The 13,700-nt window shown below is 37.4% G+C and overlaps 1 protein-coding gene across 2 annotated transcripts in view; it reads right to left on the reverse strand.

Annotated features, from left to right (window-relative positions):
* Nucleotides 1-13,700, reverse strand: part of ccdc9b (coiled-coil domain containing 9B) — a 58,107-nt gene that overhangs the window by 15,300 nt on the left and 29,107 nt on the right. For both annotated transcript variants that reach the window (XM_088648524.1, XM_088648525.1), the window contains exons 7-8: nt 7,145-7,329; nt 3,271-3,326 (exon numbers count right to left, since the gene is read on the reverse strand). In XM_088648524.1, coding sequence (XP_088504650.1) covers nt 3,271-3,326; nt 7,145-7,329 — 241 coding nt within the window. The remainder of the gene's footprint in view (nt 1-3,270; nt 3,327-7,144; nt 7,330-13,700) is intronic.

Raw genomic sequence — 13,700 nt, forward strand, 5'->3', positions numbered from 1 at the left:
TAAATATTATTATTTTGATCACTTTCTAACATTTACATTTTGGAGGTTGGTGTTACTGTAAATGGGGTTCACAGTAACTACATTTTGGGAGTGAATTACAACCATATTTTTGCATTCCTTTTATGCAAAAGGAATAGGTGTTGTAATTACTTTTAAAATGATTTATAAATGTGAGAATGTGCCTTTCATTTTAGAGATGATACAGCACATACGTCCTCCTCCTAAAAGGACCAAACAGCGTTAAAGAGCATGACCTTGAGGTGAATGTCCATTGAGTAGTCAAGCAGACATCACAAAAAGAAAGTAAAAAACCCTTAACTACAGTCCATCTACTGAAGTTATATGAATCCATCAGGGTAAATGCCCTGAATGTATTTTTTAAATAAATATTTACATAATTACAAAATATCAGTTGCTTTTGTCACAAGGTTACATTCTATGAAGGAGTTTGGTCCTTTTATGAAGAACAAGCATGTTTTGCCCTCTAAAATGATTTTATGGACTGAACAGAACAGGAAAGACTTCTGGTGCCAAAACTATGCAATATGTGTTGAAATGACACCTACATTTTGCCATACTAACAACAGCAAACACATTTCAGAATAGCTGAAAAAATTATGTTTGACAAAAAATATACTTTCACATAATTTATATTTTACTTAAATCTCTTTCTGTTTTTGCAATTTGCCTGTGTCAGAAAAATTAAATATGTTACCTGTTCATTTCTCAGGACTTAATAATGTTAATTTCTGGAACATCTAAGAAAAAAAGGCTTTTTTCCAAAATATTTAAATGCCTGTGCAGGTCCCTTTAACCTGGTAGTGTGATGCTGGAGGACTTTCACAAACAAACTGTTTGTATACTGTACATACTGTATAACCCTTTGTAGGGTTACCTGCATCCTATTTGCTATAATCATTAATAACCAGAGAAATTCTGAAAATGGGTCTGAGGCTGGACCAACTCTGGTGTAAAAACCTTTCCAACCTCACTGGCACCCTGCAAACGTTATTTTAGATTATGGGAACTATGCTGCAAATATATTCTATATCCTGTATATATATATTCTAAATTATCTTGCCTTTAGGCCTAGCATATTAGACCTGTGTTCTGAACTATCACAGTAAAATCTGCCAGGACTGTATTCTGTCCTGTGCAAATGTCTGCACTTTTTTTTTCTCTGACTGGCCTCTAAGCCACACAGCTACAGTGCAGACCGCCACAGACGGTGAAAGACACAGCTGCTTGGTTACACTGCCCAATAAAAGTAATTCAATATCAGAGAATGTATTATACTAATAGATTTTCAGCTTTCATTAGGAAAAAAAAAAGAGGTCAGAGACGTAATCTGAAAATCTGTTCTTCAGTATTAAACAAATCAAATTTGGAAACAAGCAGATTAGTGAAGCTACTGTATGTTATGGTACCTTCACTTTTTTCGTTCAATGTGGAATGATTCACCACTTGCCTGATGTTAAGCTTGTTTGATGACACTTGGCAGTGTGGACTTCTGCTGTCTAATCTTGTTTTGTATTAGTTTCACATGCATGTTTATGTCCTTCAGCTCATATTAACAACATCAATTGTACTAACCTATTTCAGCATCAGGGTTTGGAATTACGAAACCAGCAACAAACTGTACATACAGTACCAAACTTGTGATAAAACAGGTACAGTGCCTGAAAGTACAGAAAGTCATTGCCACTTGTATTTTTCACAATTGTTTATATTGCAATCTTAAATACCTTTATTCAGGATTTTTTCTCACTGATCTAAGAAAGCAAAAAATGCATTACTATAGTTCATCTAGTTATACAGTATGTACAGTACACATACAGTACATATAAGTGTGAATGCATATTTTTCTAAACAAGTGCATAAAAACATCATGTGTTGCATGTGTCACAACCTGCACACTCATCAAGTTGTTCAATTTGTGACAGTTTACAAGCCTCATAGTGCTTTACAAAAGGTTTAGTGCCAACTGGAAGCGCTACTGCTGAAAACTAGTGAAAAGTTCCAGAAGTTGTTGTTTCACAGAATTCTCATTATTCCTGGCTGCCTAAACCCAACTCTTTCCATGATGGCACTCTGCTATTTGTAAACTGCCTCTTGAGGAATTTGTTTATTTTTCCTCTCAATTTGTCGTTATAAAAAAAAAACAATTAGCATTAGTACATTACACCTTTATAGTTAAATCACATACTAAAGGCATTTAAAGGTAAATCCATTAGTAGATATTATTGGTGGCATTCCATATTTAAAAAATTGAATAAACCACTCAGTTTTAAATTATAGCACAGCAAAGACTAAAAAATAAATTTCATGTTTAGATTTAACTTAACATTTTCATGTTAATGTTAAGACCTTCACATCGAATAACACAAAGTAATAACGAAGCAACCCCTTGTCATTAAATGATAAAACTACCATTTCTTAATTTTTTATTAAACAATACAACCTCCTTTTTGTAAACACTCTTTATATACGTAGTTCTGTATGATATCCCTCCCTCTATAAAAAAATTACATGATTTTACTAAACATTGTTCTTAACTCTAATGTTTTTTACACCAAACAATAACTTTGCATTGTTCTCTTAAGGATTCAAATTTATATTAACTATTGTTATCCCTCTCAGAAAATATTACAAAGTGTATTAATTAAATATCTGCAATATGACAAAATGTATGGAACATGAATACTTCAGAGGGCAGCATGGTGGCACAGAGGTTAGCATTTTTGCTTTGCAATGCTGAGGATCTGGGTTCAACTCCTGAGTTCACATGCATTTCCTCCAGGTGCTCCAGTTTCCTTCCACAGTCCAAAGACATGGTGATAGGTTCACATTTGGCCCAGGGATGAGGTGAGTATGTGTGTATTTGTGTCTGTGTGCCCTGTGATGGACTGGTATCTCATCCAGGATTTATCAGGACGTATCATGTGCAGTGTTTCCCTGGATAGGCTCTAGGCCACCATGACCGTCAGTTGGATAAGTGATGCGATATAATAATGAATGTGTAAAACTAATGGGAAACAGAAACAATTAACTGTTCAGAGACCATCACAAATTCATAGGTATTATTAGGCTCATGCTCTAATTTATTCTAATCAAAGGGAGAAGCACATTGAGTTACAGTATATTGCTTATTACACTTGTGTGATGTGTTTGTCTGTTAATTCCTTTTCTCATATTTATTTTTTCTCATAATTCATTTGTAAAAATTGGATACAAGAAGGTTAAATGGGTTGTCTTTTTTAACAAGCTCACCTCTGTTTTGACTTCTATTTCCAGATTCACCATCACTGATAAACTTTTCACGAAACCTAAAGAAATAAAGAGAGAATAATTCTACATTCAACCCACTTATTAGGCATACCTTGTGTCTATCCCAATAGCAGAGAATGCAAGTTGGGTAAATTATCCTAAAGTGAAGCAAAAGTCACTTTTCCAGATTAAGTGCACTTTCAAAATGAAAAATGAAGAACTAAAATTAAAACCTGTTCTTTATTAAATAAAGCCAGTTATGCTTTTGAAGGAAATTACAACACTGATGTATTTTTAGAATAAGCAATGTAAATCTAACTATTCTGGTTTGTGAGAAACAAACTCACATTTCAAAGGGAACGGTTCTGTTTTTGTAAACACTGAAACTTTTCCTAATCCCTTCTGTCCCTTGTGCACTATCACACAATCCCAAATAAGGAAAGGCATTCAAACCTTTTGAAACAAGCTAAAAATAGCCCTTCTTTCCTTCAATTATATTTCATACTGCTTGTACAATAAAAAGCTGTTTATCAGAGTGCTGTTCCATTCTGTGTTGGACGTCGTTTATAAATCCACATTTGAAAGCTTCCAGACCCTTAACCTGCAAAAACAAACACTTTTCTTCAACGATTTGCCTCCAGATACTTATTTAAAACTGCTACCAAGTAAAAAGGAACCTCTACTTCCAGCCCTTGAAGACTTGTCATCCCTCAAAAAACAAAATATGAATTAGTGTGAATACTTGTTTTCTTGAAAATAACTTTTCAATTCAGACGATTAAGTAAGATACTGTATAGTTGCTATGTAGAGCTTTAAATATTATGCTACTTAGCCACCTACACTAAAACAGACGTTTTAAACACTGCATGAGGTCCTCTTCGACAAACTTGATTCATCCAGCATTTTTATGCACTTCAAATTAGGAACGAGCAACTCCTAATTGAATGAAAACCTCAAAGGACTTGTAAGCACTTAAATGGATTTACACTTGTCAAATGCAATTAAGAAACTATTACCTGCAAGAAGGGCAGTGATTAATCTCTTTCGTGTAAAGAATTTTACAACCTACTACAACCTAAGACTGACACTCAACCTTAATTCCAGTTAAAGACCTGCAGTTAAATGTAAGACGTACTGTAACATGGTGAAGAATACCAAGAATATGTGAGTTCTTGATATACTGTATGTGGGAGCAGATTAAAGTCCTAAATATGCAGAACTGACTTGTTGTGATAACAAAAGCAAAAGCTGAAGTCACAGAGGAGTATAGCTCATCAGCACCAGTGACCCACCAAATAATAATAATAATAATAATAATAATAATAATAATAATAATAATAATTAATTATACATTATTTATCTACATTTGCTACATTTAATTAAAATTTTATACTTGTTTTTTTTAAACAAACTTTTATCATTATAATACCCAGAATAAGGATAATAGTTTAGCTTTAGAAAATCATACATACCCAAACACTCTATCCTGGCTCTGGATTTTATGATAACTCATTGAAGTGGCCGATGGTAGAAAACAACTGGGGGACACTGGTTTAGGACTTTAGTATAGTGGTACTTAAAGCCTTGTACATACATGTAAGAGCAAATACAGTATACAGTATAACTGTTAGGCCAAATCATCATGTCCAGCCTTTTGACTACATTGCTGATGAGGTGACAGTGGGACTGAAAATCTGTTCCACTTCAAATAATCCTCTCCATCACTTTTTCATCCTCTCCAGAAACTGAAGAAAATACGTCTTTCTTGTTTGATTTTTATATCTGTGGCGTAATGTAATTAGCTTCATAAAAACATCAAAGAACTTAACTACTGTAAATTTACCACAGTTCTCTGTCCATCCAATGTGTTATAAAACAAGGGTCATGAAGAAGCAGCCCAACATATTGGGTTAAAACATGTGTCTACATTGCTTAAGTTGAAATTCTAGAATTTTGAGTTGAAACTTTAGAGGGAGCATTTTATTTCTCTACTAGTGATGTAAACAAGCCATAGAAAAAATTATTATAGAATGTATGGCTGACACATGAGAGGTACATTATGTGTGGCCTGGCTAGTTTATACAGTTTTTCCCAGTTGCTTATGCACTGTGACCAAATGCACACACAGAGCGATCTGATCTCAATACAAAATTCCCGGAACAATGCACCAGCTCTGCAAAACTGAACACACATTCTACTTGTTTAAACTCAATTTGAAATTCATGTTGACTCATTTTCCAAAACACTTCACATTATCCTCAATGTATAAGCACAATAGTCATTGTAAGAAAACATGGGCCATTACTAATAATACGTGAATCACGTGGTAACACTCAAAGTGACAATAAACTACAACAGTCTTCACCTGAACAAACGCAATCAGTCAAATATTTTCAATCAGTTCTCTAATATTAAAAGGGCACAGAAGTGGTCAGTATAGAAAACAATGGAGCAACAAAGAACACGCAGAGCAAGAGGTAGGGGAAGAAATGGAGGAAGAGGAAGACAACAAATTTCAAATGAAATAAGAGCCATTCTAATTAATCATGTAATCAACCATGGAATGAGTATGCGGGAAGCAGGACTGCAACCCAATCTGAGCCGGTTCACTGTAGCTGGAATCATCCGAAACTTTAGGCCTGAGAACAGGTGAGTGGGTAAAAATTAAGAGTAATTTATTTTTTAAACATTTTAAAAAGTTTTTTTTTAATTAATGCAAGTTGCTACATAAGAAAAAAGCTCACCAGCTTAGCTCTCTCTCTGTCCCTGAAAGAAAGGTCTTTTTAGAAGGCTCTCTCCATTCTAAGATGAGCTTACCATTAACACTGAAACATTTTGATTTGCTATTTTAATCCCTTAAGATGACATACAGTATCTCCTTCCAGAACATGCACATTAAAGAGAAAAAAGAATATCTACTATGAATCCTATTATTCTAAAACAGCTGTAACCACCAACAAATGTAGCATCTGTATAAGGAGGCACTAAGGCAATGCAATAATTGCCAAACTTACTTCATACACCATAAAGATAGTTTTGTCTATGAAATAAGATTCTCATTATTTACTGTTTAGTAAATGTCCACTATTAATGAATTCGCCTGTCAAAATATCGGGAACGTTAACTCAACTGAACAGGCTCTCTTAATGTTTGGCACTGAGTGGCTGACTTGAAGAGCCTAAGAGAGATTTTCATCACCAGCTTTGGCCAGAAGAATAGAGATTTCACACATTGATCCTCTTGAGAACTGGTACAACTGTAATGTAATGTGTAGTTCAATCCTATGCGCCATTACTATCGTTACAATCTCAGATGGAGGCATGATGCTAGATGAATGGAATGCGAAGAGATGGAATAGAACTGGGATTTAAATATATAAAAACTTATCATACTATTGAGCCAGTGTGGCCCTGCTCTGAAGTGTCAAGCAATATTGATGCAACACCCTGTTCAAGCTGTTCTTGTGGATTCTGAGACCCAGCCTGTAATCAGTGAGGGCTTGTAACATTTAGACCAATGAATGTAGAATGCGGTACATATAATTAAGCCATTAATATTTTATTTATTACATTTTGAACATCTTTCATTTGTGTGATCAGAGTTCTGTACAGGTGACCGGTAAAAACCAGTATGTTGAGACGATATCATGTGATGATGCCTAGTAAACTGTCATAAATTTAATGTAGAAATGATAATAGAGGCACAGCTAATGAAAAGAGAAGGATGAGCACAATATATAGTTTAATGGTAGGGAAACTGTATTTAGACATGCATACTGCAGTAGTAGATAAAATATACTACAACTATCAAGCAAAGGAGTTTCAAAAAGTTTGTTACTGCCCATTGCAAGACATCATAAACGTTTGCAGAAACTTACATGTTCTCAGTTTTATCAATATCCCAAGCACGTCTCCACTGTCCCTTGGCATTCTTGTGCCGCGCCACCCGTTCTCTGTCTATCTGCTCTCGTTCCTTCTTCCAGCGAATATACTCCATCTGCTCCTCCTTAAATGTTAGAACATCGAGGTCTGCATGGGCTTTTGGTCCATACTTCACAGCATCCTAGAATGACAGGAAAAAACTTACTTGAGCCCATTTGCTGTCTTAGAAGTCAAATTACTGAAGGATAGGGTTAGGGTTGAGACTTTCTTCAAAGAGTTTAAATAAAGTGCCACAGATCTGAGTGTAAAATATACTTCACCGAATCAAGATATTTCACTGAATCAAGATATTTAACCAAAGCAAACAGATTACATCCCTAATGGAAAAATTATATTTTTGACAAGCGCTCTGTTATGGGAAATTTCATGTTGAATGGTGTTCTCAATGAGCATGGTTTCAGGCTTAACTAGGCTAAGAGTCTAGAATACACCATCAGTTTTGGATTTCTTTGTTAATATGCCTATGCACTCAATGCAAATGCAAGAGTTTGAAAACAATAATCACTTTCTTTGGAGGTTTTAATTTTAGTGCAAGTTGGACAACATTCCCTTATAGGACAAAGCATGTACTGCATATGGCCATATGTGGAAGAAAAAAAATGTGAAGAAAACATGAAAATATGACATTTCCTAAATATAATTCCTGTCCAGAAACACAGCCATGCAATCAAAAATTGCCTATGTTTTGTAGGAACCCTATCCCTAACCCTAGATATGGATTTGGCATAGGTTAGGGTTAGGGTTAAGACTTTCTTTAAAGTCTTTCCATACTGTAATCTTCCACTGATCTGAGAGTAAAATATATTCACCGAAAGTATACCATATACTGTACAGTTAGTGGAATGCATGTATATACGTGAATGCTGCAGAAAAAAATACTTTCCAAGCATTATGGTCCTCTCAATAGCAGTACGTAGCACATTTCGAATCCAAATTACAGTACCATGTAGTACTGAACAAATGTTTTTTCCTTCCTTACTCTGACATTGGCTTAGAGAGCATTTTCTGCACTTCTGTTAAATAAAAGCATGAGGTATTTAGAGTACAGTACAGTATACAGAGGTCTCACATACAGAATATTGTATAAGCTGATTTGAGATTTTAAACACATTTTTTCACAAACATGAAACCATTTTGGTAGAAACTGTGCAATTGATTTAGAAAGTTGTTTTTTCTTGTAGAGCACTGCACTTCGTGTAGGTCATCTTTCCCAAGTTACTAAAAGAAACATATAGCAAGCAGAGACCACCCAAAATCATCAACTACTACAAACTTCTCAGAGACAGAGAAATGATAGATGGCCTTGACAAAGAAAACATTAAAGTATTCTTGTTTGCCTCAGAACTGGCAGTTCCATCCTGGGGCTAAGAAAAACATCTGAAAACCCAAACGTGAATTTAAAAAAATGAAACCGAAACGACTTCTTAGAGGTATTTTGCATTTCTATTTGACATTATCACATTCTTTGTTAGCATTGCTGCATGCAGTTCAGAACAACCTCCAGTATCGTGTATATAAGTAAATGCTGTAGCAAACACTGAAAACATAAATATTGCTTGACACCTCTGAGCAGGGCCACACTGACCCGACATAATAAAAAGAACTTAGGAAGCTGAGGAAACATATTACCAGTAAATGGAACAGGCTTCAAAAATTGCAGACAGCACAGAAACAAAGACACAGAGACAAGATGGGCATCTGGATCTGTGTAATTGGCTTCATTATCAAAAATGCATAGGTTGCACCTTTGTTTCTTCTCCTAAATTACAATTCAGCATCCATACAAACAGCAGCTCAGGCTTCCTGCATGCCTCATTTAAACATCCATTACCAGATTCTAACTAGCAGATATGGCCATGTCTTTAATGTCCTCTCTTCTGTCAGGATACAGAGAGACATTATTATAGAACAGAAGTGCTGTCAGACTGTCTAGCGACTCCAAACAAGGATGGGCACTGTCACATTTTCTAAGCTCTGCACTTCCATCTCTTCCATCAGATCCAACACATAATGGAAATACAAAATCCAAAGCCCATGATCACTACTAATTAGTTTAAGAGAAGAAAATGGATACAGTGTTTTCCAGAGATAAAATACATATTTAACTCTCTACCACATTGATAAGTGTAATTCCAGCAATTTACAAAACTTCCATTTTATAATGTTATTTCAGTGTAATCAAGCACTTTTTCCAAATAAGCAGTAACTAGATTTTTTTTTGCAAGGCTTTACAAGACCAAAAAGAGCAATCTTCATCACTAAGCTGTATTTTAAAACACAATTAACCAAAAACTGTGACAGGCGCTACAGAATTCATAGTAAGAACAATTGCTATCTCTAATGAAAAGCAAGTATAAAATACTATAAATGCAATGAATATCAAAGAGTGATTGTTAACTTTGTAAAAAACTAAGGTATGTGGCTCTAGAGATATGACACAGTACTGTATACAAGTGGCTATAATATTACATTATAAAGTAAGGTATTAACATTTCCTTTTAATTCTCCATTATATGTTTTGTGGCTACAAACATTTTTGCACTAATGTTAGAATTACAAACATTTAAAAATGTGGATAAAAGTAACTGAAAAATAATTATGAATAAAAAATGTATTCTGTCTCTTCCTGCTGTAAGATGCACCTCTTTACCTCTTTGTAAATACGATCTACTATAGCACAGTGAATCACAGAAGTCTTGCTACAGCAAAGCACTCTCAATATAAACATGACAAAGCAGTGCACTGTGGGTTGGTAGGTTTTAAGACATATCCTTGACTGTTTCTGCTGTGAAATCATTCTGAAGCAATGTTCCACTATCAGTTGGAGTAGTATCAGCTCCATAAAAAATGGTGTTTCTGTACAATTACATACAGTACAGTACAGCTGTCATCAATATAATAGTGTGTGAAAGCATAAAATAGGTTATGATGATGAGTAGTCACAGTCATAACTTTTGTATGTGGATAATGTGCAGGAAACAAGGCATTTACTACAGTATATTCAACTGTAATCTGGAATACCAGATTTCTAAAGAGATTTAGATTAGACAGAGCATGCCACTTCTGTTAAAAAAAATATGAAAACAGAGTCAGAAGATCACCACAAAGGTCATTCAACCTACTGTACTTATTTGGTTCTGTAGAGGTCCTGTAGCCAGCATTGGTTACAGATCCCCTTGACAATGACAACACTCTTGACCCCTTCCCCCTTTCCAAAAAAGGGAAAGAAATGCAGTAATGCTGACCACATGCCACTGAATCAGCAAAAAAAATCAAGAAACTAAATACATTGAAATTGATTAATTTTACTGTAATAGTTTTGTGTGCATATTTTTAACAGTTCTTGCTTCTCAGTAAGAATTTTTTTTGTAGCCATAAATGTATTTGTTGATGTATTTAAAACTTTGTTTTGGATTTTACATTATATTCTGTTGCTAATATTCACCATGTGTCCTTAACCATTGAAATTACAAAGGTGAAATTTCTATTAAATTAATAACTGGATTTTCGAAAGTCGTGTTTCAGTAAAATTAGGGAAAAAAGGATATTAAAAAAGGATAAGTCCAATTCAAGGAGCAAACATTAAATGGGGCATTAAGCTAATTTACTCTGTCCTCATGCTACAAAGGTCAATAGATTATTTTCTGCATATGGCATTCACCGTAATCCCCTGTAAAGTGCTTGAGCTGTTACAGGAAGACATCCAGTTGATTTTCGTTAATAGTAGTATAAGTTGTGATCTCTTGCTCTGAAGGTGAGAGTTCCACCCGCAGAGCCACCAGCACCTCATAATAACATAATTAAAGTCAGCTAAAGGAACACACTCGTGCTGTGAGGCGATCATCATATGACACTTGCATATTGCAATGCCACCTTTTCTTCTGAAATACGTTCTTCAGAAAAGTTTACAATCTGTGACCTTCAAGTTACGAGAACAAAACGGCCAAAACTCTGGTCAGTACCAAATTCTAACTTGACATTGGATTGTAATCTCTCTTTTCCAATCAGTAAATTTGGGTAGGGTCAGCTCTATTATCTAACAGTGATTCAGTTTGCCTAATTAGGAATATAGAATATAGAATTAAATCCAGCATAAAATACCTTGTTTTTCCAAATGCCATAATGTGTTACTCTCTTTTCTCCCAAATATCCATATGCATCCATCCATGTTATCCATCTCTATGATCATCAAAATAAGATTCAGCAGTTTGCAATGCTTCTATTAATGGCAGTTGGTCTGTAAGTAATGTTATACTCTATAAAACAAGTAGAAAACGTCTCCGAAAAAAAAAGTTGGATATAGGAGCTAATCACTCATCCTAAAATTGACTTGGTCCCCAAAATCCCATGCTGAGCGTAAAAATTGTCTAAGTAGTGTGGGAATGCTAACCCTGACCCTAGGGTTTCAACTGAGCAGTCATCATATTTAGAAATGCTCCCCAAACCAAAATCTAGTCTAGTTGGACTTTAAATGACACAATTAAAAGTGATTACCCATTAAATCTGGTTTCCTTACAACTTTTGATCTGACTAAGTTTTGGAATACGATTACTGAACAGTGCAATATACTGTATATTGGTCACAGGTAGGACATTTGAATAAGGTAGCTTTTTTAAGTCTAAAAGCTGTTGACATATGCCTTTGTACAGTATAATGACTGAACTCTTCCGTGGGAAGAATCTCATACATTGTCTGCATTAGCTTTTGGCCTAGCATCAGGGTTTCCTAATGTTTGGCCACATTCAGAGGTATATGTTACGCATTCCACTCGTGCCGCTCTCCCTTCTCGCATTCCCACGCACACACCCGGTAAGACAAGCTCACGCCGCAAGTAACGCCAATCACCTTCTCTTCCGTCTCTATTTTAGTTCTCCTTTTCCTCACTTCCCCGCTCACTATTGCGGATTCTCCTAGAGCTCCCTAGTGCGCGGTTTACTTCTGGTTTGTCTCAGTTTTCGAATTCCTAGTCTGTCTTTCGTTTACTCTTTCGTCTTGTGATTTGGATTGCTGCTTCCCCGTTTACGCCTCCGTGTTCGATCGTCTCGCCTGCTTCCCGGATTGGATTTTTGCCTAGTGATTTGGATTGTTGCCTCCTGTTCGCCACCCTGTGTACCGACTTACTCACCTGCCTCCTGGTTTTCGTTTTTTGCCTTGCGATTCTGCTCAGTGTTTTCTCCACTCTAGAGTCCAGCATAGGATCCTATTGCTCTAGCAGCCCACTCTAACAGAATAGTGAGCCAACATGGATCCAGCGGACCAGAACTCCACTGCCACCTTTTTGCAACAGCAGTCCCACGCCCTTCTGCAACTGACTTCTGCTGTTCAACGCCTAGTGGACCACACCACCCGGCCGCCGCTCCCTCCCACCCCGGAGAAATTTGAGGGTGACCCAGCAAAGCTCCAGAACTTTTTAACCCAGTGCTGGATGGCCTTCCACCTTCGACCAGACTGTTTTCCCACCGACAGAGAGAAGATTGCCTTCTTGGTCTCCCACCTCTCCGGTCGCGCCCTGGACTGGGCTACCTCCCTCCTTGCTCGGAATCTCCCCGTGACTGCCGAAGTCAACCAGTTCGCTGCTGCCATGCAGTCCATTTTTGGTCAGCTCCACTCCCACCACATTGCCATCTCCCGTCTCACCTCTCTCACTCAGGGTTCCCGTTCTTTTCAAGAATATGCCACGGAATTCCGCCTCCTGGCCTCCCAAGTTCCCTGGAATGAAGAGGCTCTTATTCACCAGTTCTGCCAGGGCTTGTCTTCTGCTTTACAGGACCACCTCACATATCTTCCATTGGACTTTCCCTCCTTACAGCACCTCATCTCCCGTCTGGCTGAAATTGACATCAGGCTCCAAGAACAACGTTCCCGGCTCCCTCCCCCTCCTGCCACCCCCCGCCCGACCACCTTCTCCAGGCTGTCTTCTGAGGAGCGACGCCGCCGTTTCTCCCAGGGTTGTTGCCTTTATTGCGGGGCTGCTGACCATCTCCGAGCTTCATGCCCTCTCTGCCCCCCCCGCACTTCCCTGCCCTCTGTCAAGGTCGGTATTCTTTCCCCTGCTGCCCCTTCTGGCCTCTTTTTGCCCGCTCTGGTTTCTGGGGATGGTTTCAAAGAATCTCTTCTGGCTTTTGTTGATTCAGGCGCAGAAGAAAACTTCCTAGACTCCGGACTCGCCACCACTTGGAATATTCCTCGCGTCCATGTTTCTCCCCCTATTCGCCTTCTCACCCTGGACGGATCCCCTCTCACTCTTGTGGAATGGCAAACTATTCCCCTCACTCTCCGCATTGGTGCCCTCCACTCTGAGAGCATCCAGTTCCTACTCCTCCACTCTCCCTCCAACCCCCTGGTTCTCGGATACCCTTGGCTGAAGATGCACAACCCCCATTTTCACTGGTCCAACAGTGAACTACTCGCCTGGGGACCCAATTGTCATCATCGCTGTCTGCAGTTGCCTCTCAGATGCTCCTCTGTGCACCTCGCCCAGGAGGACACCAG

Source organism: Lepisosteus platostomus, chromosome 10 (assembly GCF_059453375.1).
Source record: "Lepisosteus platostomus isolate fLepPlt1 chromosome 10, fLepPlt1.hap1, whole genome shotgun sequence".
Taxonomy (NCBI): Eukaryota; Metazoa; Chordata; class Actinopteri; order Semionotiformes; family Lepisosteidae; genus Lepisosteus; species Lepisosteus platostomus.